This window comes from Mustela nivalis (genome assembly GCF_964662115.1).
Source record: "Mustela nivalis genome assembly, chromosome: 7".
In the NCBI taxonomy this organism is placed as follows: domain Eukaryota; kingdom Metazoa; phylum Chordata; class Mammalia; order Carnivora; family Mustelidae; genus Mustela; species Mustela nivalis.
In genome coordinates, this window is record NC_139026.1 from 123,961,793 (window position 1) to 123,989,624 (window position 27,832).

At 38.2% G+C, this 27,832-nt stretch overlaps 1 protein-coding gene across 1 annotated transcript; it reads right to left on the reverse strand.

The window, feature by feature from the left end:
• Positions 1-5,808: 5,808 nt before the first annotated feature.
• Positions 5,809-27,808, reverse strand: CDNF (cerebral dopamine neurotrophic factor). Its single transcript, XM_082738940.1, has 4 exons — positions 27,518-27,808; positions 13,311-13,438; positions 11,906-12,047; positions 5,809-6,517 (listed from the first exon to the last, which is right to left on the reverse strand). Exons 1-4 carry the CDS (start codon positions 27,630-27,632, stop codon positions 6,339-6,341), a joined length of 564 nt encoding a protein of 187 aa, XP_082595066.1. The 5' UTR covers positions 27,633-27,808; the 3' UTR covers positions 5,809-6,338.
• Between the last annotated feature and the right edge of the window lie 24 nt (positions 27,809-27,832).

Sequence of the window (27,832 nt, forward strand, 5' to 3'; positions counted from 1 at the left end):
ATGCAAGAACATACTCATCATGCTTTTTGTCATTGGACAAGACAGTTGACCTAAATTCTGCATTTCACATGAAGCAATAGCATTATGGAGATGTGTAGAATTACAGGATGCTCCAGAAATATTGAGTCACCCCACATAAAAAAGCCTATTACTGAGCACAGGTGACCTTCTAGAACACATTATGGTCATGATTTACCAAGTTCTAATCACTTCAGGTTACTGCTATTTGACTATTTATTGCAATGTCTTTAAAACCCCAAACTATGTCATGTGAATGTGCCTACTTCCTAAAGATCATTTTAAAGTCATAGTCTCCAAATCATAAAATTTACCCCTGAATTTCTCAGCCTAAAATTTACTTCCAGAAGTCAAGTGACCTAAATTCATTTTCTGACCTCAGTGGGCAAGTCACTAAATGTTTCCTTTGCCTTACTTCCTCATCAGTAAAATGGGCCAGTGATCATCATACCTTCATGTAGAACACGGTGACAGTAAATGAACTCTTGAGAAGAAAAATGCCATTTAGATTCAATTTTTATCTATTGAGGTGTCCACCCTGAGCTGGGCACTCTGTTAGGTATTTTACTTCTATTCTTCCATTTAATGAAATAGTCCAATTAGGTAGACGTTACTAACTACGACCTAAGACAAAAAAGTGAGGGCCAGAAAAGGTGAATTAATTTTCTCAGCACAACTAGCCATAGGCAAACACAGGATTTAAATTTCAATCTAATGTTCTTTCCCTCTTCTTATTTCTACTTCTATCATTGTATAGTCAAGATGCTATTGCAGTAATAAGATTTTCCAGTAGAATGAAGTTTTTAGGAACCACCAATAAACTACTAGAGAAAGCAAAGAAGACTCCAAAGATCATTTGTAAAGTTTAGGTCAGACTCTTGAAAACATTCTTCCTGAGGTCAAGGAGCTATGACACTGAACTTTCTGGGGAAAGTTTATATATATATATACATACACACATATACATACAAACACACACACACACATATATACATACAAATGTATATATATACACATATAAATATAATCTGGAAAGGAGAAAACTCCAGACTTTTTTAGGAAAGAAACAAGGAATTATTAATTTAGGATTGAGGAAGAATAGAAGTATGTGAGAAGTAAATATTTGACTAGCAAAGGAAGACTCAGAAATGAGGGGGGCACCTGAATTCCTAGGATAGTCATTTTTAGATAGTACCCAGCAGGTGAGCAAGTTTGCTGCCTGCTAGAAACTGCACAGCCCAAGATCCCTTAGAATGTATTTATAGCTGCTCCGTCACTAAGGCTCCAACATTTGATCTGTTCTTTCCAAAATAGGTTTTAAAAAATTCAAAAGGAAAAAGGCAAGAGCCCTGTAAACAACGTCTTCTGCAGCCGTTTGTAAACACTGCCACCAGAGAGAACAAGAGACAGTTGTTTCTGAAGTCTGAACAGACCTTCAGTCTGATGAGAGAGAAGGCTTGAGGGCCGGGGCTGCCGAAAGAAGAGCAGCTCCTCCTTTTGGCTTCTTGGCTCTCATGACCTGAGGAGGAGAAACCACAGCTGACCCACCTGTTTAGAAGGCAGACAACACGGTGAGCAAATTTCCTCGATGGGTATCTAATGCAGACCCTGTGCCATGCTTCAGAAAGGCGTGTGGCCAAAAGAAAGAAGTGAGGGGCCCAGATCCTAATTTTCTGAGACTCTCAGGTGCTTCTCAACTCCTTTCTAGGAGAACAAGTTCTGTCTATGAGAGACTAGTCTATGGGAGCTAGAGGTTTTATCAAAGAAGACCCAGAGTCTTAATTAATGATTGATAATGCCTAGATTGGAGTCGCCACAGAATTACAGTACCACAGTCTCTCATCCAAGATTCAGAAATGCAAAGTGCTGTGAAAATAAAAGGTTATTTTTTTGTAATTCATCTGATAAGCAAAACCTGATCCAGCTTCTTCTGATGACCAAACCTGACCTGGACTTAAGAGAGAGTGTTAGAAGGTGCTGCCCCAAGCCCTTAGGTGATTATGAAATATTTAGTGTATGTACCATACTGTCTTTCCAAAATCTGAAACATTGTGAATTCCAAGAATACCTACCTCCAGGAGTTTTGGTAGTGGATTGTGGACCTGTGTTATGTATCTTTATGTGTTCTTTTGTCATTTTCTTCTAAATGCATTTTAAGTCATCTCTCACACAGTATAAGCAACTAGTCCACAGTATTTTAATAAGCAGCTACACATTCCCAGAAAATGCACAGTTTGCCAGACCATGTATGTTAGCTTGCAAGGTCAGCCACCAGACTTTGGAAGAGCCCACAAGGTGAGCTTTCCACACCAGGAAACTACCACAGCTGGGAAGGAACTGCCAGGATTATATGTAAACTATGACAGCCTCACACACAAAGAAATCACCTGAGAAACTTTAAAAAATACTACCCTAAAATGGATCCACTTCAGTGACGACTAACAACCTTACCTCTATGAATTCTCACATTTAAAGTTTTAATTTATCAGTCTCACACATTATCATTTTCATTTAAATCCGGGTGAGTTTTAGAATCTCGGCACCAGGTATACCTGCACAATCCCAAATTCTGAAAATTTTTATCAGTGAAAAGAAACCCCCAAACAAACAAAAACCTTAATATATACTGCTCATTCCCCCTTTCCATTTTATATTTGGTGGAATCATTCTATTTCAAACACACAGTGAAAGAATAGGCACTTGGCAATCATTACTTCTGGATGAGTCTGGAAGGTAGGAACTCAGCTATCTGCTTAGAAAAAACACTTATTAAGAGCTCAAGCCCACAGGTGGAGTCTCTGGGATCACAAAATGCTCTGCTTGTTATTTAAGGATTCAAATATTTTCTTGTCCTATATGCCAAGCTCATTTGTTCCAAATGTAACACTCTTTAGTGGAATGTGGATGACAAATAGCCATACTCAAGGCTAGTATGTTATATCTGGTCTCCCATATGTATTTGGGCACCAGATTATCGCTTTGACTTTTTTTTTTTATTAATTAATTTATTTTCAGAAAAACAGTATTCATTATTTTTTCACCACACCCAGTGTTCCATGCAATCCGTGCCCTCTAAGCTTTGACTTTTTGAAATATAAAATAGATCGGGAATAATGTCTTCCCCAGCTGCTGCTGTTTAAATGAAGGTGTTTGGCCCAGAGTTCTCTCATGTCTGTCAGAATGCCTGAATTGTAAATTTTGTGTGCGTATGGATTTTGGGTAAAAATACAACAAAAATTACATATGTTCGTGCATGCACACACACACACAATGAGAGAGGAAGCATTTAAAACGAAAATTAAATAAGAGGCATGTGGGTGGCTCAGTTGTTAAGCATCTGCCTTTGGCTCAGGTCATGATCCCAGGGTCCTGGGATTTAGCCCCATATCAGACTCCCTGCTCAGAAGAAAGCCTGCTTCTCCCTCTCCCACTCCCCCTGCTCTGATCCCCCCCACCCCCGTCAAACAAACAAAATCTTAAAAGAAAAGAAAATAGGAAAACAGTAGTTACTTCTTGTCAAACCAAAAAAAAAGAAAGACATAATTGCCTACATTTACAAAAGAAGCAAATAATAAGGAGGAAGAAGAGTTATTTAGGGTAAAATAACCAGGAATTATAACTAAGATTCATGGGAATAAAATATTGGCATTGTGTGGCAATATGACTTGTGGCCACAAACTATTTCTCCATTCTTCCTCAGTAAAATATATATATAAATAATCCCGATTTTATAGCGGCAGCAATGAACTCAACAAAAAGATGTTCTTTCCCAAACTCCCTTGCAGCTAGGTTTGGCATGGGATTAAGTTCTGATCAATAATCTGTAAGCAGAGTGTGGGGGAAGGGTAAATAGAAGAGAAAGGGGAAATGCTGCCCTAAAGCAGTGGGCTCTGTTTTCCATGCCTTGTCCCTTCTGCAATAAGGAGCTCCAGAGCCAAATTGGACCATGAGATAAGAATGGAGCAAGTCCCTGATGTAAATAAAGCAAAAAGATGAGAACTCAGTTCCTAATAACTTTGTGGAGCTGCTGTATTTATTCTGGACTGGCTCTCTCTGGACTTCTTTTACATGACAGAAGCAACTCGTCTGTGTTTATTGTTGTTTGTTTTTATTGTTTTTGTTACGGTTACATTCAGCTCTATCAAAAACCTGAGACGGACAATTGGAGAAAATAAATCAACTGCGGGATCCAGGACTCTAAGGCCCTCCCTTGCCACTCCAGGTGTGGAACCTGCAAGAGCCGCAGGGGCCTCACTCAGGGGCTTGCTAGAAAAGCAGTCTCAGGCCCCACCCAGGCCTCCTGAATCAAAAGCCAAACTTTAACAAGATTCATGGGTGACCTGTGGGTACGGTTTAAAAAGTTTCAGTGGTGAAGGAAAAAAATGAAACAAGATGGGATTGGGAGGGACACAAACCACAAGAGACTCTTAATCTCACGAAACAAACTGAGGGTTGCTGGGGGGTGAGAGGGGGAAGGAGAAGATGGTTGGGTTATGGACATGGGGAAGGGTATGTGCTATGGTGAGTGCTATGAAGTGTGTAAGCCTGATGATTCTCAGACCTGTACCCCGGGGCAAATAATACATTGTATGTTAATAAAAATTATTTTTTAAAAAGTTTCAGTGGCAGTAACAGAGTGAAAGCTCTATGAAAATCCAAACCAAACATCATGGATTTGAATGAACTGCTGGGCAGTGCTCTTATGACCTAGATTTCTATCCTGAGGAAAAACAACAACAACACTGAGAAAATATGACCTGATTTTGAGGTCAGACATCAAACATACTATGTTCAAATGTTAAGTTCCTCAACAGGTTCAAAATGCACTAAAAGAAAACAAACACAAAGGTTATAAAAAAATAAGAAAAACAATTAAACTAAATATAGACTTCTAAAGATATAATTTGTAATAAACTAGAGTGCTTTACACACAATGATCAAGCTTCTCAAATCCAGAAACAATAACCCTTTCGGTCATTTATTATGCCAAAGCTTTTTTATTCTCATTTTTATGTTACTAACCACCAATTCTCTGATAAGTTCAGTAACATCTCAACTGCCTAACTAAAAATTAATTTACTTCCATAGTGTTTAAATGGGAAAATTGTACTTTCAGCGTATACATTCAATCTGGAAATTTTCTCCTCCACTCCCCAAAAGGACTCCCAATCAGCAAATGTAACTCTCTACATGAACTAGATGTTTTGAATCAATGAAGTTCAGTTAATTTCCAAATAATTTTTCTATAGCAGTATTTTAAATAAAATGTATATTTAAAAAATTACTGGATCTTAACTGTACTGCTGATGAGTTTCACAATCCTATCCAACCCTGTAACCACCACCCCAATCAAGGTACAAGGCATTCCTATCCCCCTAGAAAGTCCCCTTGAGCTGCTCTGTAAGCCTTTCCCACCTCTGCCTCCTCACCAGAGGCAGCCACTTGTGGGGGTGGGGGTTCTCACCCTGATGTGGCCAGAAAATGGAGCCAAGAACGATTATACAATTTAAGGCAGATAAAATAGCATTAAGAACCGTAGAGCTTTTTCTTGCCTGCAGGTGCTCTTACCATGTTTTAATCTTCAAAAAACGCTTGTCTAATGTGTGGTAGCAAGGAATACAGAACACCTTGAGCTTAGTTCAGTCAACAGTGTGAGCGCTGATACAATTTGCTAAAACACAGGGTCTCCTTAAGTGGATTCTTGATCTGTTTTAAGTAGGTATAAATAGGTTTTAAATAGGTATTCCTTCTTTGGGAAAATCCTAATTTCAAATAGTGCCTCCTGCCCTCCCATATCAGATGCCAAAAAGAGCCAGAACATAGAGTGATTTGCAGTTGAAAGTACAAAGTTTACTTTTTAAAACCTTTGATTATGCCATGTTATTGTTTTGGATTGAAGGTGGGAGTCACGTAGACAAAACATTGTCTCTTTTTTCCTAAACCAATATATTTAATTAAAAATTAGTGCACAGAGAGGGGCCTCTGAGCACTGTCTTCCGTCTTTGAATCGACTTACTCTGTCAATTTCTCAGTACTTCACATTTCTCAATTTTAAGGACATGGATAAAGACAATATATGTGATCCTTACAAAAATAATGAGAAAGGCACTATTAGGTTTGAGTACACTGCAAATGTAAGACACCACTAATAATCAGCAGTTTTCATTGTAAATCCAAGTAATCAATTCTTGGTTGTTTTTTTTCTTAAAGCAAAAATAATGAGACCACATACAGTGCAACTCCCAGTTACTCTTAACCAACAAGTCATTTCCCTGGAGAGTTACTGTGTCTTTCATTAATGGCGCACCAGCATTGGAGGGTCAGAGCTCTGTTTTGGGGTCTGCTGCTGCATACTTGGGTGCTAATTCAGTGATGAGATTCACGTAGTCGGTTTTCTCCGCACAGGCTCTGCACTCCTCTCCCCAGTTGTGCAATATCTGTTTCAGCTCTGCTACTCTCATCTTTGACAGGTCCACTGATGCCAGGTCCAATTTCTTTTCTAAACAACGAAAAGGGAAGGCACCATTAAAAAAAAAAACAAAGAACAAAAACAAAAACAAAAAACCTGTGAAACAGAAAGGCCAGTGGTGTTACTTATCTTGGTGCCAACTACCTTGTGTTCCAAAGTGGGGAACAGTTCCAATTTCTATGGAAACCAAGACATACCTAAGAAAAATGTGTTATGTACAAAGCTATTGGGGTCATTAGTGTTCTATTCAATTTGCTTTCCATGGAATTATACTTGCTTCAAAACAGGAGCCTGGGTAGCTTTACAGGATTTTGTGACCACTCCATGGCTTCTCAAGACCGTAATGACTAAAATGACTGCACTGCATCTTAATTGCTGCTCCTAAGATACAGAGAAGAGTATTGATAAATGGCAGTGCCTTGGGATGGCCTTGAGCGTGGCCAGCTGAAAGCCCTAGATTGTAATTAACTAGAAAGTAATGGTTGAAGTTCTGTAAGAACACATGTCTGCATTAAAACAGATGGGCATACCTATTACAAGGCCCTATGGAGTTTTTAAATAACAAATGTAAAGACGCCAAAAACATGAATGAAATTAAGAGCATTCTCATTGGTCCTTAATTGTGTGGGATCTCTGCCTGAACTCACCTGATCCTCTGTCCCTACTGGGATTACAAAATCATCACAGCATTCATTGGTAGTCCTTTGGGATATATCCACTCGTCTAATGCTAGCGCTTTGGTGCCAGCCAATTTGGCTCCTAACCTTCTCGCCAATAACACTTGTTATTAACATCCAACTCCTCTAGAAAGATTACTGTTTCCATTTACTATCTGCAGACAATGTAGAGAATGAAGCTACTTCTCCATCCTTGACCCCAGAAACAGAAGAAACAAACAAAGTTCATCTATAACATACTCATAATTGTAATTTCCCTGTCAGAAAGGGGAAATTCTTTTCATTCCCCCACCCGCAGGACCAGTTGTGTGTTTGAACATGGATACAGGGACGCCTGGGTGGCTCAGTTGGCTGGACGACTGCCTTAGGCTCAGGTCATGATCCCCGAGTCCCGGGATCGAGTCCCGCATCGGGCTCCCAGCTCCATGGGGAGTCTGCTTCTCCCTCTGACCTCCTCGCTCATGCTCTCTCTCACTGTCTCTCTCTCTCAAATAAATAAATAAAATCTTAAAAAAAAAAAAAAAAAAAGAACATGGATACAACATTGAAGTTTGCTTATTTAATAATGAGTGGCAGCCCAGGACTTTTGCAGCTTGATTTCTATCGAAGAGCCCTTTCCTTTTTTCCCCTGAATGATAGAACACAGCATTTAAAAGTCTCTTAGCAAGCGCCGGGGTTGCTCAGTGGTTTAAAGCCTCTGCCTTCAGCTCAGGTCATGATCCTGGAGTCCTAGGATCAAGCCCCACATCAAGCTCTCTGCTCCATGGGGAGCCTGCTTCCTCCTCTCTCTCTCCCTGCTTCTCTACCTACTTGTAATCTCTGTCTGTCAAATAAATAAATAAAATCCTTAAAAAAAAAAAAGTCTCTTAACAACCATAGCATGGTCATCAAGTGACTTATCAAAAACTTCCAGTACGTGTGCTCAAATCTAAAAGTTGGATTTTAAACTTAGGAATAAATGTAACCAAGGAAGTGAACGATCCATATACTGAAAACCACCAGACTTTGATGAAATAAACTGAAGAGATCACAAATGGAAAAGCATCCTGTGTTCATGGACTGGAAGATTAATACTGCTAGAACACCCACCCTACCTGAAGCCATCTACAGCTTTAATGCAATCCCCATCAAAACTCCAATAGCATTTTCACCAAAAAAAAAAAGAAAGAAAGAAAGAAAAAATAACCCCAATTTGTATGGAACCACTAAAGACCCTGAATAGAGGGGTGCCTGGGTGGCTCAGTGGGTTAAAGCCTCTGCCTTCAGCTCAGATCATGATCCCAGGGTCCTGGGATCCAGCCCCACATCGGGCTCTCTGCTCAGCGGGGAGCCTACTCCCCCACCTCTCTCTGCCTGCCTCTCTGCCTACTTGTGATCTCTGTCTGTCAAATAAATAAATAAAATCTTAAAAAAAAAAAAAAAGACCTGAATAGCCAAAGCAATCCTCAGAAAGAACAAAGCTGGAAGCATTGCACTTCCTGATTTCAAACTGTACTACAAAGCTATAATAAAACAGTGTGGTACTGACATAAAAACAGACACATATACTAATGGGGTAGAATCAAAAGCCCAGAAATTAACCCTTGCATATAAGGTCAACTAATATTTGACAAAGGTACACAGAATATACAATGGGGAAAAAACAGTCTCTTTAATAAGTGGTGTTTGGAAAACTGGATAATCACATGTAGAAAAAATAAAACTGGACCCCTATCTTATATTGCTTAGGAAAATTAACTTGAAATGGATTAAAAGTTAAACATAAAACCTGAAATCATAAAAATTCAAGAAGAAGACAAAGGGAAAGGCTCCTTGACATTGATCCTGGTAATGATTTTTTGGATATGACACCAAAGCACAACAAAACCAAAAACAAATAAACGGGGCTATATCAAACTAAAAAGTTTCTTCACGATACAGAAGCCATCAACAAAATAAATGGCAAGTTATGGGATGTGAGAAAGTATTTGAAACTTATATATCTAATAGGAGGTTGATATCCAAAATACATAAAGAACTCATAAACCCAATAGCAAAAATATCTCAAACAATCTGACTAAAAAAAATAGGGAGAGGAACTGAATAGATATCCTCACAAAGAAGACATACAAATGGCCAACCTTGATAAGGTACTCAGCCTCACTAATCATAAGGGAAATGCAAAACAGCCTTACAATGAAGTATCACCTCACATTTCTTAGAATGGCTGTCATCAAAAACTTAAGAGATAACAAGCGTTGGAAACAATTTAGAAAAAAAATCACTCTTGCTGGCAGTGTAAGTTATTACAGCCACTATGGAAAAGAGTATGGAAGCTCTTTTAAAAATTAAAAGTAAAACTACCAAATGATCTAGCAGTCCCACTTCTGGGTATATATTGAAAGGAAATGAAAATAGGATATCAAAGAGATACCTGCATTTCCATGTTCACTGCAGCATTATTCACAATAGGCAAGATATGAAAACAACCTAAGTATCTAGCAACAGATGAATGGACAAAGATGTGATGTTTGTGTGTGTGCACATGTGTGTGTGACACACATGTATACACACACAATGGAATGTTATTAAGCTATGAGAAAGGAAATCTTGCCACTTGCAACAAGAAGAATGGACCAAGTGAAATAAGTCAGAGAAAGGTAAATACTGTATGATATCACTTATACATGGAATCTAAAAAAGCCAAACTAATAGAAACAGAGCATAGGATGGTGTTATCAGGGGCTGGTGGATAGAGAAATTAAGAAGATGTTGGCAAAAGGGTACAAACTTCCAGTTACAAAACAAGTTCTGGGAATTTAATGTATGCTGTGGTAGTTATGGTTAATACTGTATTATATATTTGAATATTCCTATGAGAGTAGATCTTAAATGTTCTCATCACAGAAACGATATGGTAATTATAAAACATGATGGAGGTGTTAACCAACACAATGGTGGTAATATTGCAATAGATAAGTGTATCAAGCCAACATGTCATACACCTTAAACTTACACAATGTTTTATGTCAATTATATCTTAATAAATCTGGAAAAAATAAAAGTTATATTTTAAACCCTTTTTGTTATTTGGACAGTCAGCTACACCCTGTGCTCAGGGGACCCTTTAATTTTTATGGTGATTTCCATCCTTTAAAAAAAATAGATGTAGCAAAAACATACTTTCAGGTCAAAAACCAAATGACACCTTCCTAATTGAAAACATAATCCATCTCTACGCTTACTTTGTTTGTTAATTTCATGGCTGACTTAGCAAAATATCTTTAAACATAGATGCTTTGATAGCTCAAATTATTAATATCCCACCAGTCGAAGACCCTGTTCAATCTCAACTTTACTGCCAACCATAAGCAGGGAAGGAGAATTTAGAACTATTGGTCTATTCAAGATATATGCTTAAAGGAAAAAAAAAAAACACTTTCTTGCAAGTGTCAGTAGTGTCTTTGAGTTTTTTCTAGAGAACTTGGCATCTGGCTTTAATTTTAAAACAGGAAAAACTCTGTAACCCAAAAACTATAAGGAAAACGTTGATCCCAAAATTAAAACTGGTTCATGGCTCCCCAAGGGCCTCTAGTGGCCAGCATTGCCAAAACATTAGTAACTCCCCATTTCTTTTCAATAATATCTGAATAATTTTTCTATTATTCAAGGATCCAAGTAGGATCCCTTGCATATAGCAGATGTTATTCCAAATACATCTGTCAAATAAAAGAATCAAGACAGGCTTGTTCCTTTTATGAATATTGTTTATATAAACTCAATGATTCCTGCCTCTACTTCACTGCTTGGAAGCCAATAAAAACAGATGCTTTCCCCATAATCACTACCTTGGAGATGAGGGCCTGCCCTTGGCAAATTAAGAAATAGATTTGTCTTTGGTATCTTCTGACTTTAAACCTATTTAAAGCCAGCTTTGTTACTATGGTGCATAGGCATATTACACAGCTATGTTGGAAAATAAGACTAAAATAATTCAGAGTTGGGTGCTAATTACTTAAGTAGTTTATAATGCTACAGTATGTCTGTGACATAAAACAATGACTTAAGCAAAAGAAATGAGTCTTTCCTGGTAAAATCTCAGGTATTAAGGACAGGCTTTCCACCCACCTCTTCAGTCTACCCAAAAGACTGGCCCAGATGCAAATCATCTGTACTATATAGGTGAAATTCATAAGGCCAAGGATAATGTTTTAAATAGGACAGCTCCTCCCTTTCCTCACTATTTATTTTAGGCACCCTCGGTAAACTTACTTCATCAAGCAAAACCTGACTTGATGTGAATAACCTATTTTCTAAATTTTAAAACTGGCAGGATGGTAGACAAATCTAGGGGGATAAGGTATAGTCCATCTTTAAAACTTCAAAGTCCCAGCATCGCCTTTGAATAGATGCAACTTTTGTCTTAATAGGTCACCAAGACCTAAATCACCATGAATAGCTGCTCCCTTTACATTTGGAATTTTTCCTTGACATACATTGTCGACATTGCCTTGGTGATTTAACAGTTTAAATGTGGCTATCTGGGTTGGCAGATTTACCAAATGCTGATTGTGTCAGTATTCATTTCTCTTCCCCCAGAGGAGCTCAGATGGTATGAGGCACCAGTCAGCAGCCCCGGAACCTCCTGGTGAGTGGAGATTTTCTTCCCTTCTCACACCAACATTTTAGAAACAGGGACCTCAGTTTAGAGAATTGACAATGCTCTGGACATATTGGAAAAATACATCTGTCTCCATTTTACCATATTTCAGTTCACAGATCTGGCTGTCCATCTTCTTGAGCTTCTCGCAAATCTTTGCCACGGGCATGTGCACACTCATCGGGCGAGCGACCTCACTGAGGATCTTCGTGGCTGCGTCCTTCGTTGCACCTAGATAATAGCACTGAAGGAGTACAAAGGGAATTTAGTGTCCTGGGTGATGAAAAAATGTAGTTAGTATAGTTTGGAAAAGTGAGAAAGAGGTTAACCTAATTTTCATGGCCCAGCTATTAAATTTTAACCCCTGCTGACTAAGACACCAGGAAACAAATTGTTCCATCCCCGTGATCATGTTAATTAGAAGCGCCCTACACTTCACAAGATGCTCAAAGACTTTTAAGAGCCAACACTTGCTAAGTGTTTTCTCTGTGCCAGGCACTGCTCTCGGGGCTTTAAAGGTCTTAACTTACTGAACTCTCACAACAGTCCTGTGAAGTAAGTACTGTAATTAACCCCATTTTACACCCAAGTCAACCGAAGGTCACCAGTTGGTAAGCAGAAGAGATGGAATTTAAAAATCTAGTATTTTGGCTCTTTTCCGTGTCCTTCTCCATCATGCTATGCTGTCTTTCCAGCTGCCTAGCTGAGGCAATTTACACTTAAAAATAGGAAACTTCGTGGCACAAATGAATGTTGAGACTTTTACAGTGTGTCAGTGAACAGTCTACAATGCAGATTTAACTGACAAACTGAACATCGAAATTTTAGGCAGAATGAATTGGCCGGCAATTATCTGTAGTGAATTAAAACACTATATTGAGGGGCGCCTGGGTGGCTCAGTGGGTTAAAGCCTCTACCTTCAGCTCAGATCATGATCCCAGGGTCCTGGGATCGAGCCCTGCATCAGGCTCTCTGCTTAGCAGGGAGCCTGCTTCCTCTTCCCTCTCTCTCTGCCTGCCTCTCTGCCTACTTGTGATCTCTATCTGTCAAATAAATAAAATCTTCAAAAAAAAAAAAAAAACACTATATTGAAAAGTCATCTGTGTAAACCCAGGAAACACTATTATAACACTATTATAAATACTTCATTAGTTATGTAGAAATGACTTGATAAAAATGTTTTGACAGGTTTGACTAATAGTCTTGGTAACAGAGAGTCTACCCACACTTAACCCAGGACAGAGAATGCTCATTAGGAATCTGTGTAACTTTACTTAAAACATGGAATTGCTTGTCTATTCAGAAAGCAAAATGAATCCAGATACATTCTAAATGAAAATACATCGGACTACATTTCACTGGAAGATCAATTTCTGCTTGCTATCTGCAATGAACATGCTTGAGGCAAGCATTTGAACAGGAGAACATTAAGATAAAGATGAGAAATGAAACTATTAACAAGTTCTTCAAGCATAAGGGAAAAATGAACAGGGAAAATTTACCATACCAAGCGGTTTTCTTTTCCTTTGACATCCAAGCAAAAGCTGACCAATTCCTTTTCTATGGTGTCCAGGGAAAAGTTGACTCCTCTGGCTATCAAGGAATTATAGAATCGGTTCAAGAATTCTTTACAAACTAAAAGGATCAAAGAAATCGTGTAGTTAGGTACAGTATAACCCGGACCACAATGTGTATGCCCCACTCACCAAGTAAAAAAGTTAAATATGATTCAACACATTGTGACAATGAATTCAAATTATAAGTAAGAATGGTTTGGGGTCTATAGCAATTTGCTTAGTGGGTCCTGAATAATATGACTTTATCAAATCAATCAATCAACCTAAAATGAGAATTCTCCTATAAAAGTTAATCTTAAAAGAGAATATACCTTTATATAGGATATGATGCTTGGGACAGCTTTGTTTAAAGCACAGAGAAAAACTTGAATACATATCTTAAATGAAACCCCTTGATAGTCTGCCTATGTCTGTATGTTCTATCATCACAAACTTAAGTGAAACTCCAAATTTGAATAATCATATTCAATTCCAGGATCCAGAGTCAGAAAAGAGGCAGAGGAGCTATGAAGTGGTTCAGGCAATAACCAGAGTCAGCATTTGTTGGGTGCTTACAGGTACTGGCACCATTGTGTTATTAACTCATTCAAGTCTCAGAACAAAGTGATGCTGTAGACGCTTACCATCCTTATTTTACAGATGAGGTAACTGAGTCAAAGAGAGTCCAGTTAACCTTCTAATAAGTGCTGGAGAGGGAATTAGATCCCTGGCCATCTGACCCTGGCCCTACACACTTATCCCTTAGGTACTTCTGCAGTAGGAGGATCCTGCTTTCCCATGTTGCTTTCCCAGATGGGGCAAGTGTGCGGAAGAAGGAACTGGAGACCAGAAGTTTAAACTGGAACACAGTGGCACTAGTATTAGAGAGAGAATTCTAGAGAAACATACAAGGAAGAGTGGAGAGTGCTCTGGCCCTTGGTTCTATCCCTACTCTTGATTTATGGTATTAACTAAAACCACATAATGCGCTCCCATCCCCAATGTTCAAGTGTCTTATCGGTTTGTCTGGTAAATGAAGCAAGGTCTAGTGATAACCCTAATAGACAAACTAGACACCTGCTGTAGTTTAAACTGTGTTCATCTGATTAAAATAGTTTATTTAATAAACATTTATTGGGCACTTCCTATGCATATAACACCTTAGGAGATACTACTAACAGATAAACTTCAGGAAGGAGGCAAGATCCAGAAAGGAGAATCAGGTTGCAAGAAGTAATGTGAGAAGAAAAAATTGCAAGTGGGAGAAAATCTAAATCCAAGATAATTGTGTAAACAATAATAATAAACATGTAGGGGTATAAGCATAAGGTAAAAACCCAAAAACAAGACAATCCTAACATCTAAGGTGGGAAATATAGGAGAATTCACTTGAAACTTCCTAAGATCCTTTATCATCCAGAAGAGAGTGGAGAAACATTATTGTTAAGTTATAATAATTTTTAGCCAATTCTCAAGTTAACAATGTAAGGGTAAAAACTAAAAAATATGAACAGGTTACTTTCAGATCTGTATTGGTGCTAGGCATGGGGAGGGATTGTTCAAATATTATCAGTCTGCTGGAAGACAGAAAAGTTTTAGAAGAAGAAGAAAAAGAAAAAGAAAGAAAGAAAGAGGGGTGCCTGGGTGGCTCAGTGGGTTAATCTGCTGCCTTCGGCTCAGGTCATGATCCCAGGGTCCTGGGGTCAAGCCCCACATCGGGCTCTCTGCTCAGCAGGGAGACTGCTTCCTCCTCTCTCTCTGCCTGCCTCTCTGCCTGCTTGTCATCTCTCTGTCAAATAAATAAATAAATAATCTTAAAAAAAAAAAGAAAGAAAGAAAAAAGCACAATACATTTTTTTAAAAAACACAAAATTGAGTGGGAAAAAGAAACCCAAATATATCATTAATAACAATAAGCATGAATGTATTAAACTTGCAATTATAGAACAGAAATTTTCAGAGGAGAACTATCAAAAATTCAATTGTATGCTGTTTATAAGAGTCACATAAAAAGTATGAGACTATAGCAAAAGGCTGAAAAAAACAACAAAACTGAGATTTTAAAAATAAAAAATTATGCCTAGAAAATGCTAACCAAAATCTGCTTAAGTTCTGAAAAACATTTTTGACAATAACAACAGTTGCTACTAACCATAAAATGAAACATTTACCAGAAATACCAAAATAAATGTTGTAAACTAATGCATAGCCAATAGCATAGCTTAATAATATAGAAAATCCTGATAGAATTATAAGAAGAAATCAACAAATTCACAATAACCATAGATGGCTGAACACCCTCACAGCAATTATTTGATCAAATTGACCAAAAGTTAATAAGGACATTAAACATTTGAGCAGTATTCACAAGTTATTACCTGTGGAACCCCTCTCCCCCAAATTAGAGAACCCACATTTTTTTGAAGAAACTATGGAATATTTACATTAATATACCAGGTCATAGGCCAAAAAGCAGTTCTCAAGCACCAGAAAACCTGCATTAAGCAGGCCACATTCCCAGAATATAATTAGAAATGAGTAACAAAAATAATATGATCCAACTCAGTGTCTGCCCTCCTTGTGCCTGGAAATTTTTAAAATATACACTTCTATCTAAGAAAAAGTAGTAACAGAAATGTACAGGTTTTAGTACTCAATTCCAGTAAAAATGCTATACATAAAACTTAAGGACTACAGTTAAGCAGTACTTACAAAGAAATTAATCACATTAAATATGTATTTTTCAAAAGAAAAAATGGAAAATAAATAAGTATTCAACTTAAGCTTTTAAAAGTATAACTATATAAACCAGAAGAATATAGAAACTATCAGATAATAAAATCACATAAAGTAAGTAGAAAAAATAAGGATATATGAAAATAATAGCCAATAAGGAAAGACAATTTCTTCGCAAGGAAAAAAGTGATAAAGAATTTTTTAAGTGATAAATAATATTCAGACAACCAAATAACAAGTAAGAACCCTTGGTAATTAAAAATATGATTGAAAATTAAAGGAGAGAGTGAACCAGATTTACTTAGGGAATTAGGTTGGGGGGGTGGAAATCACCAGGAAATGGACCAAAAAACAAAGAGATTGAAAATGATTAATAAAATTTAAGAAATTTGGGAAGACAAATACCTAAGTAATGAGCTTCAAGAAGATAGAATAGGGAATTGTCAAAGAACCAATATAGGGAATATTCTTTTTAGTGGAAGATATAAATATCTGGATTGACAAATCCACAAAATTGGAAAAGATCTATATCAAAACACAAAAATCAAGAAACTTTAGAACACCAGTAAAAAAGAAAAGATTCTATAATTCTGCTGAAATCTAAAATAACTCTAACAACAATTATGAAATAGGGTGTCATTAGATTTCCTAACACTGGAAACGATAAGAAAATGGCTTAATGTCATCAAAATTCTAGAGAAAAAATGGTTTTGACCTGGAATTCTATAAATAGTCAAGCTATTAATTAAAATGCCAAAGTAAATAAAGTTATTTTCAACATTCAAGATCTCAAAATTATATTATCATGTGATGTTTTTCAGGACAGAAGTCTTCACCAAAACAGAAGAGTGAACCAATCAAAGGAATCCTTTGGGTCCCAGGAAACAAAGGCTCAAACACAGCAGAGACCAAGGAAATTCCCAGGAGAGGAGGGAGTCCTAGGACAACAAGCTGGAGAGATGAGTGTCCAGGCTAGAGCAGGACCCAGGAATTAGGCCACCAAGCAGAAAATCAAACTAATAGACTACCTGATGTGGTCAGATTGTTCAGAGATGATTTTCAGTTTTGCCAGAAAAAATAAAATAAAATAAAAATAGAAATAAAAAAATATATATGATATAAATTAATGATTAGAACAAAAACTGATCAAAGAAAAATTGAGGCAAGTTTTAATTCAAGGGAAGAAAGATGTACATGAAAGATGAAATCCTGGTGCACTAAGTAACTCACCTTTGAATAATATTTACATGGCACAACAATATAAACCTTGAGATTTATTTTTACCCCAAATGGTGATGTAAAGGTATGTTAAATGAGAGAATGGGTGTGCAGGAAACAGATGTGGGTGGGTGTATAGATCTAAAAATTCATTTTCCAAAGATAATAAAAGTGAAAAACTGAAAAAGAGCATTTTAATCAGTTTATTTAGATTAATAAAGATATGTGTCAGATGAAGCAGCTGAACTACTTAGAAGTAGCTGCAGAGTAAAGCACTATCTAGAGAAGAATGGGTAAGAGTCTAACATTTTTCAATATAGGCCCAGGGGAAAAAAATTACAATTTAAATTTATGCATATACATAACTATTTGATAAAAAATATAAGCTATAAAACATTGATTAAAAAAAGAAGGCATACCTAGAGAGAGAATAGAGACTCTAAAATCATAAGAAAACACCATAAGAAAGCTTTATTTCAATAAATTTGAAAACAGCATAGACAACATCACAGAAAAGTTTAACAAAAATAACTTACATAGAAATAAGAACCTGAACAGAGCTAAACCATTTTAAAAAATTGAAGCAGTAATTAAAAATCCACCAGGGAAAAAAAGAAACCCACTACCAGAACTATTTTATATAAACTGTCACAGAGACAAGGATAGCAAAGGAAAAGAAAGAAAGGAAAGAAAAGCTCCCGAACTTTATTGAGATTGGCCAGACCTTGACATCAAAACCAGGCAAGGACAATATGAGACAAAAATTATTGGCCAATTTCACGTTTTGAAAATAAAATGCACATTAAAAAATTATAATCAAAAAAGAATCACATCAGTGACCAAGATGATTTAAAATCAGAAAAGCTGGGTGGCTCAGTGGTTAAGCTGCTGCCTTCGGCTCAGGTCATGTTTTCAGGGTCCTGGGATTGAGTCCTGCATCAGGCTCTCTGCTCAGCAGGGAGCCTGCTTCCTCCTCTCTCTCTCTCTGCCTGCCTCTCTGCCTACTTGTGATTTCTCTCTGTCAAATAAATAAATAAATAAAATCTTTAAAAATAAATAAATAAAAATAAAAAATAAAATAAAATCAGAAAAGCTATTAATGCAATTTATCATACGATCATCTCAGTAGATGTATACATATTTAATAAAATCAAATTTCTGTTCATGATTAAAGCAAGCATCCATATGCACACACTTAGCAAACTCAGACTAGAAAAGAACTGCATTGACTTAATAAAGGATATCTAAGAAAGCTCTACAGCAAATGTCTGACATTAGAAGTAAAATGATCCTTTGTCACCACTTATATTCAATACAGAACTGGATGTGTTAGCTAATAAAACAAATGTTTATCAGAAAGGAAAAAGTGTGGCTCAGTAGGTTTAGCCTCCAAATCTTGATTTCGGGTTCAGGTCATGAGATCAAGCCCCACATCAGGCTCCAGGGAGCCTGCTTAAAATTCTCTCCCTCTCCCTTTGCCCTTCCCAACCCCAGCTCACACTCACTCTCTCCATCTCAAAAAAACAAAACAAAACAAAACAAAATGGGAAGGAAAAAGCAAAATTTTTATCATTTGCAGATTATATGATTGTCTAGGTAGTAAAACATTCTAATAAGGAGAGCATTATGCAAAATTGCAGACTATCAGATTAATACAAAGAAATAATGAGGAAACTGCAAATTTAAAATAAGAAATCATTTACAGTCATGACAAAAATTCTAGTATAACCAGGAATAAATTTAATGAACTATATCAAGACTTTGGAAGAAAAAATTACAAAACTTGATCAAAAGACCTTAAAGTAGACCTCAGAAATGAAAAGATAAACTATGTTCATGGATGGGAAGTTTTAATATTATGGATAATTATTTTTAAATAAACTTATAGATTTAATGTTACTCCAGGGGCACCTAGATGGCTCAGTTGGTTAAGCTCTGCCATGATCTCAGATCATGATCCTGGGCTCCCTGCTCAGTGGAGAGTCAGCTTCTCCCCTGGCCTCTCCTCCTGCCTTGTGCTCAATCTCTCTCTCTCTCTCTCTCTCTCAAATAAATAATGTGATTCTAATCAAAATTCAAATAGGGCTTTTATAGATTTTACGACCTGATCCAAAAATACATATGAAGAAACAAGAACAAATGAAAGCCAAAAAATGTTTGAAGAAGAAGGAAAAAAAGAAAAAGGAGTTTGAGGAATAGACATTATCAGATATCAAGATTTGGTTCTGGAGCTATAGCATTGAAAACACTGTGGGAATGGCACAGAATAGACCAGGAGAATTAGTCTAGAAACAAAAGCACAAATAGAGTCTAAAAACAAATGCACAAATCTAGAGGAGGTTGGTAAAGGATAGAAGTGATGCTAAAAATCAATGGAGGATAAAAATTTACTAGGCAATAAGTGGTATTAAGACAACTTAACCACAGAAAGAGATAATCCTAGATCTCTATCTAAAACTAATGCAAACATAAATCCCTGGTGAAGATTTATATGGGAAGACCATCACTACTAAATTTTTAGAATAAAACCCAGGAAAGCATCTTCATGATTTCAGGATAGAGAAAAAAGATTTGGTAAAGAAGGTACAAAATAGGGGCGCCTGGGTGGCTCAGTGGGTTAAGCCGCTGTCTTCGGCTCAGGTCATGATCTCAGGGTCCTGGGATCGAGTCCCACATTGGGCTCTCTGCTCAGCAGAGAGCCTGCTTCCCTCTCTCTCTCTCTCTGCCTGCCTCTCCATCTACTTGTGATTTCTCTCTGTCAAATAAATAAATAAAATCTTTGAAAAAAAAAAGAAGGTACAAAATACAGATCATATATTTGATTACAGCAAAATTAAACACTTTTATAATGCCAAAGAAATCATAAACAAAAGATAAGACAAGCTGTAGACTGGAGGAAGATATTTACAACTTATATAACTGACTAAAGATTAATATCTAGAATACATGAGAAATTGTTGTGGTCATACCCTTCGGTCCAATCATTACCAATGATCATAATCTCTCTATAATTTCAGTTGAAATCCCATTGTTTGACCATCACCTCCTATCTCTCCAGCTCACATCCTCTAACACCCAACGGTCCAAGTTCTCCCAACCCCACCAGGTTGTACAATCCATTGATTTTCCCACCTTTTAACCAAGCTTCCTTGTCCAGTTTAGATTCCATGTTCTACACTATAGTCATTTCTTTGCATAAACTCAACTTTCTTGCATCTTCCTCCCTTGTTGTATGCACCTGGAAAAACCCTAACCCTAATTAAAGCCAACTCCCCACCCAGTTTGTACCTATACTCGCTGAGCACAACTGGAGGAAGTAACACAGTGGGGCTCACTGATCTCACTTCAAATTCATGGCCATGAGTTTCCAGTGAGCTATCAGGGATGCTTGACAACCCTACTCCTTTCGCCATACTCCCACTATATCCATCTTCCCAAATGAAAATTGCAAAACTGCTCTCTCCTCAAACCTAGTCTAACACCTCCCCCTCATTCTCACTCTCACCTCATGATCCTGCATCCTATTTCTCTGAGAGAATTTTCCCCTGGTCCTGCCACCTTTATCTACCACACCTGTACCTGCATGTTCTTCCTTTATTCTATGAATGAACTTTGACAACCCTTACACTTGCTAAGGAGAGCCTATCAACTCCCTGCTCCTCCACTTCTACGCTCTCCCTCCTGTCTCGTTCCCCATTAGCCTGCAACATGCATGTATTACTTCTCACATCTTAGAAGCAATAGAAAGATCTCTCAAGACCACATTCCTGCCCCTCTCCACCAAATACGACCCCATTTCCCCATTTCTCTTCAAGAAAAAAAAAAACACCTCAAAGAATTTTTCTGCTGTGGTTTCTAATCTCCCTCCTCTTCCTCTCCCTCACTCCCCCACACTTAATTTAAAGCCAGCGAGTTATAAAAGTTTTGTTGTGAAAAACAGAGTCCTTTGCCTCCTCTTGTTACTTGATTATTTGTTTCTTTTGTCTACTTCCTTATTTTGTCCTGCATGATAGTCATTTGAAATGTATTTGTGGAGATTATTTGAAGCCTAAAATAATGATGCCTTATTTCCATAAAGGATTTGTGACTGTATGTATCAGGTTTAGGAGCTACTAGCCAGGGAATACTTTAAACTAAATTGAGAGCTTGATATTATCTTGGACCCCTGATGTGAAATTTAGCTGTAAATCCAAGTGAGGACATCTTGTGGTTATAGTCGCTCAGAAATGTATTTATTCCTTTCTTCTATTCTGTACAGTGTCAAGGAAATTTTCCTTAGAGACCTCTGTGTGTAGGGATGGGTTAAGTTTATTGCTCATTCAACCATGCTCTCAGGGAGTATTTGGGATTTGGGAATCCCAGATTAACAAAGAAGAGTGTCCTAGAAGACTCCCTACTTAAAACAAGTCTTTGGCTTTGCCTTCCATCTCCCTCACACAGAAGATCATCTTTACTTTGGCCAGTGTCATCTGGGCAAAAATGAGTGTAAATTCAGTTTACCATTAAGGAGAAAAATGAGTGTAAATTCAGTTTACCATTAAGGATTGCTCCTTCCCCTTCCAATTTTGGACCAATAAATTTTTCTATCTTGTCAGCTCTAGGTTCCTTTATGATGTTTTCATATCTTCTTCAGCAGCATTAGGATTTCTTGATCAGAGGATTGCTATAATCTGACCCACTAAGTTCCCAACATCCTAACCAGATTCTTTGAAAATGAAAGTCAGATTACGCTACTTCATCTGCTCAACAGCCTCCTGTGGCTTTCCATATCACTCAGAGTCTAATGCAGTCTCTAGATTGTCCCAAAGTCCCTGATAACCTGACTCTTCACTGCCTCTCATGCTTCAGTGTCTGTCACCTCTCCCACTTAAGCTACATTGCTCTGTCCTCACTGAGGAACCTAGACTGGATGTGACATATGTATTTTTTGGCTGAATAAAAGAGCTTCTGCATATCTGTAAGAAAACTGCAGTCCAACAGGGAAAAGTTAAGTTGAAAACACATATAATGGATCACCCAGAAATTCTTGCTCTATGACCTAGAGAAATCATTACCCATGTGCTCCAGTTTATGTAACTATGTAAAGTTCTTCCCACTTCTCCAAGAAAGAATAGTTACATAAACTGTATTTCCCTCAGAAAGTAGAATTCTATAGGCAATTTTAAAAAATGAACTACAGATGTGCCTGGGTGGCTCAGTGAGTTAAAGCCTCTGCGTTCAGCTCAGGTCATGATCTCAGGGCCCTGGGATCGAGCCCTGCCTCTGGCTCTTTGCTCATCAGGGAGCCTGCTTCCTCCTCTCTCTCTCTCTCTCTCTCTGCCTGCCTCTCTGCCTACTTGTGATCTTTGTCTGTCAAATAAATAAAATATTTTTTAAAAAGAGCAAAACCAAATGCTGGTAAGAAATATTCTGAAGGAACTAGGCCGTGGAATTACCTGGCTCTTCTTAAAACAAACAAACAAACAAAAAAAAAACCAACAACAAAAAACTACATCTGTAGTTATCAATGTACATAAGTGCCCTAATATTATTTTGAATGAAAAGGTTGCAAATGAATATGTACAATGGACAATTATATAGAACTAAGATCAAAAAAATACATAGGTTATTTGTGATACACACATTTATAGTAAGAGTTCTTTAAAAATGGAAAAGAAGGGGCAACTGGGTGGCTCAGTGGGTTAAGCCTCTGGCTACAGCTTAGGTCATGATCTCAGGGTTCTGGGATCAAGCCCCGCATTGGGCTCTCTGCTCAGCAGGGAGCCTGCTTTCCCCTCTCTCTCTGCCTGCCTCTCTGCCTACTAGTGATCTCTCTCTCTCTGTCAATTAAATAAATAAAACCTTTAAAAATGGAAAAGAAGCACACATTAACTTTAGAACAGACATTTCTCCTGGAAAGGGAGAGAAAACAGTGGCTGCAAGTGTGTTATTTTATTTTTTAAAGAGAATGATAGCAAAAATAGCAAAATATTAACAATGAATCTAGATGCTAGGTATAGGTCATATAAAAAATTTTCCTGTTTGAAGTCCTAATTGATGTTAAAAACTCACCACAATATCTTTGACTGTCACAGAAATCCCCGATAAGCTCAAAATATTTGGTAATTGTTAGGTCCGCGATCAAAGGAGCAAGACTGATAGAAAAGGAAGGTCAAGCAAAGCTTTATTTGGAGCCAAGCATCGAGAATCAAACCAACGGGTCAGGGCCGCCTCTTACAGAGAGGGTGACCACCCCCAGCCTCACAGAATAACTTTTATAGAGCAAAGTTCCATGTGGTTGAGCCTGGCCACACACAGGTGGCCAATGAGATTGCAACACACAGAGAAAGCTGCACAGTCATGCTGGGTCACACACGGGTGGTCAATTGAATTATAATTTACCGATAGTAGATATTTGAACTAGCTTATCACCTTGGTCAGAATTGGCGCCCAAAAGGCAGCACCCACACTCCTTGGTAGCTAGGAAATAGTATGTGCTCTCCACTGATTGGATGTCTCCACTTGGCCTGACCCACCCTTGTATCTGGGCTCTGTTCCCTGGGACTGGTCGACCATATTTTACTAGTTTCCCAGACTTGTTTGAAGTAAGTCCGGGTGCAGGGGGCGGGGTGGGTGTCAGTTTAAGTTTTACTGCATAAACAGCAAAATGGCTGTTCAAAGGAGATGGAGCCGCTCTGGCTAAATAGGCCCTTACAGTAGTGTTAATGAAATTGAATTCAAAAGTTTAAGGTGAAATCACAGATCAATTAAGCAATTATTAGCCAAAGCCCGAAAGGGGAAAATAGTATTTGGGAAATATAAGAATGCCACCTGCAGGAAAAGAGCTACAAGTTTTTCAAAAAGATAATGATAAATGCTTAAAATTAGGTTAGTGGAATAATTAAACTGGCAATGGGCTAGTTCCATCCACACCTTCTAAAACTGCAGTCATTCCCACATTATCTGCTTGATTTTGGAGGAAAAATTTTAAAAAGACACCAATCGTGGTGATACAGGGACTTGGGGAGAATTGCTACGTAAGAATAGAACACAAGTTATAAGGAGTTAGGAGTTAAAGAGTAGCCAGAACTTCTTGAATAATTTGCATACTACTTCATTCTTCTGATTTTTAAAAATATTTCCTTAAATAATTTAGTCCCCAACACTATACTCAGAAAGCAGTATAAGCAGTAATTCAGTGATTAGGCTCTGAAGCCAGACTTTCTGGGTCGCAATGCCAGCTTTACTGATTACTACCTGTGTGATTTTGGGCCTTTCACTGTTGAATCATCTGAAAGTCTAACTCTAAAGTTAGACTTAAACACAGGGCTGTGTTTAAGATTTTCTCTTTTTTTCTTCTTCTTTCTCTCTAGTGATTCATTCTTGACAATTTCTTCAATCTTCTTAGTTACTAATTGTTTCATCAGCTGTATCTCATCTGCTGCTAATTCCGTTAATTTCTATTTGTAGTCATTTAATCTGGTTCTTTTCCAAATATGGTTGGACATTTTTAAGAGTCTTTTGCCCTCTATATTTTCATTCCCTTCCTTTATTTATTAGAACATAATAAATGTATTTTCTATTCTGTGCCTGGTAATTCCAGTACCTGAAGCTTTCCACTAGTCTCTGCCACCAGTCTCAACTGGCTGTCACTTATGGTGCCCGGTTTCCCCATGGATGCAAGACTTTTCTGAATGTAACCTTTATTTCTTAGACCTTAACCGTGAGAACTATTTGCAGGCTGGGCTAAAGGTGGATTCCTACAGTAAGATCACCATTTGCTGATGCCTAAAACCCCTTTAAACTAAAATTTCAGTTTGAGATGCTTGGGACAATCCAGGTTGTGTGCATTTGGGCCTCAATGCATATGTGGACTATCTTGTGATCAGGAGTTATCTGGAGACAGTTTTGTTTTCACTTTCGGTACAAAATTCAAATACCACTATTGTTTTCAGTCTCTAAAGACAGGGATAGAGTTGTGGTTATTTCCAGGTCACGGAGTTCTAGCTCTTTAGGGTTTCAAATTAATTGGGGGAAGACCTCATATTACACTCCTAACTTGGGAAGGTCCTGAGCTTTGTGTTTATTCTTTTTTTTTTTTTACCAAAGCCATGAAAATCTAAATTCAGATTGCTTGAGTAACAAGTGCCCTCAAGGCAAAAGCTACCTTCCCTATTCCTTTTACCTGTTTTGGTCCACTATCACCTTGATTTTTGGCCTCTGGTTGTGCCTTACTAACTTACTTTTAAAATTATTTTTAGGAGTGCCTGGGTTGCTCATTGGTTGAGCATGACACTTGATTTTGGCTTAGGTGATGATCTCAGGTGTCCTAAGATGGAGCCCTGAGGCGGGCTCCTCACTCAGGGGAGAGTTTGCTTGTCTCCCTGGGCCCCTCCGCCACCCTCCCAAGCACACGCACCCACACACACTCTCTCAAATAAATAAATAAATCTTTAAAAAATATTTTTACATTTTTATTTTATCCAGTGTTTTTAGCTGTTTTCAGCTAGAGGACCAGTCATGTAGTCTTTTAGCGCTCCAAGTTCCATTCTTTCCTAATGCTATTAATAGGAACAGAGTATTAAATACAACAGCCCGTCATTTGTGTTTTTAATAAATATTCATTGAGCAATTAGTAAGTACCAGGCAGTGTTCTAGGCTGTTGAGAAACAAAGTCCATTCCCTCAAGGATTACATGTTAGGAAATAAATAAAAGTATCTTATGGCTGTGAAGAAAAAGAAACACGATAATGGGGGTAGAAAGTGACAAGGTAAATAGTATTATTCTAAAAGGAGTGGTCAAGGAAAACCTCTTGGATAAAGTGGTATTTGAGCAGAAACCTTAAGAAAGGGAGAAGACTGTAAGTGGACTACTTGGGAGTAGAACTCTCAAGGCAAAGGGAAGAAATGCAAAGGCTCTAATCCAGGAGTCCAAAAACAGGGTAATGGGAGCAGAGTGAGCAAGAGGAGGGAAGACAGTAAAAAATGAAACACACAATAATTACAATATGCTGTAATAGATCTAGGCAAGATGGCATAAGCTTCACATTTAATGTGAAGCTTATGCCATCTTGATTTAATGAATCGAGAGGCTCTGGCTTTTCTGAACTGTTTTCAGGTAGACACTCCAGAAATTAAATTACTAATGAGTAATCAAATCTGTTGCTTATGTCTCACAAGTTCTGCTTTAAATGCATAGATGCAGTTGTAAGATTCTTTAACTTAGAGGAACAAATATAACTATAGAAAGTTTAAAAATGGTATTTTAAAATGATATCATGTAGATATTTCAAATTTCTGTAGAGAAGGTTAATTATTGCAGGGCTGGTAGGAAACTGGACTCCAATTCTTAACACTTCATCAAGTTATTATACAAACTACACTCATCCAATTATTCAATGTGTACTGTGAATCTACAATTTCCTGTTAAGCAGGGATAGAGTCCCAAGGTCACATAAGGGTGAGAAGGATATACACTTACATAAATTATTTTGGTCTATGAAAAATGGTTGTTACAGCAGTCCAGGAGGAAGGGGCTAGCATAGCCAATTTTCTTCTTTAACCTTGGTAACAGCCCTCTGAAGTAGGTACTATCACGCTGATTTTGTAAGGAAGGGGCATGGGGGCTCAGAGCACAAGGGTTGGTGGAACCTAGCCCCACGTGTTTTGATTTCAAGTGCATAGCTCAGGTTCTGCGAACAGAAAAGGAATCATTCCCGGGTATTCCTCCAAAGGAGTTAATGTACTCCTTTGTAAAGCAACTTTACTCTGTAAGTCCTAACAAACGTTACTTTCGTTCTCCGGTTTAAACCACCTCAACTCAATTACAGACAACTTGTTTTATTTTTCTTTTGGGAGTCAAACAAATTTAAATTTGAAAGACCTCGCCTGGGCTGGGAGGGGCCAGACTCGCCCATTCACAGTAGCAGCATAGATGGAGCGCTAGGGTCCTCCGAAGCTAGTCGCGTCTACACAACATCTAATCCAAATCCAAACTCCCCGGCTTTGATCACAGCCGTTTAATAGTGCAAGACGGCCTCAAGGTGTCACTGGACGCGGATCGAAATTCCCAGGCTTGGGAGAAGGCGGTGGGAAACCAGGGACGGGGGCCTGCATTTCCTGAGTTAAATATTATTTATAGCCAGCGCCGGGAGAAGCCAAAGCCGACAACAGCTGCGCTGCAGCGCGGTGCCACGGCCATGCAAGCGGGTCTCACACCGCTCACCTTCACAGTCGGCCCCTGGCCGTTTCCCGGCCTCCTGGCCCATCGCCGTCCTCGGGTTAGACACCCAAAGTCCGGCACAAAAGGCTACCACCGCGGCTGGGCCCATGCACCACATGATGAGCCAGCCGCTCCAAGCGCCTGCCACCCGCGTCCACCAAAACAGCCAACGCAGCTATCGCCCGGGGCTGTTACAGGACGCGGAGGGGCAGACCTAGGGGTTAGCAGGCGGCGGAATCTGCCGGGAGTTGCTGGGCCAAATGACGCAATTCAATCACGAGTTTCCATTGGCTTTCCCGTAAGGAACTAGGAGGGGGC

Bases quoted from the DNA above. Each gene is read 5' to 3' on its own strand.
- CDNF (XM_082738940.1), bottom strand. From the start codon at position 27,632: ATGTGGTGCATGGGCCCAGCCGCGGTGGTAGCCTTTTGTGCCGGACTT. The intron at 13,439-27,517 runs GTGAGCGGTGTG...TGATCCTTTTAG, and splicing joins GCCAGGGGCCGACTGTGAAG to TTTGTAAAGAATTCTTGAAC. The intron at 12,048-13,310 runs GTATGGTAAATT...GTACTCCTTCAG, and splicing joins AAGGAAAAGAAAACCGCTTG to TGCTATTATCTAGGTGCAAC.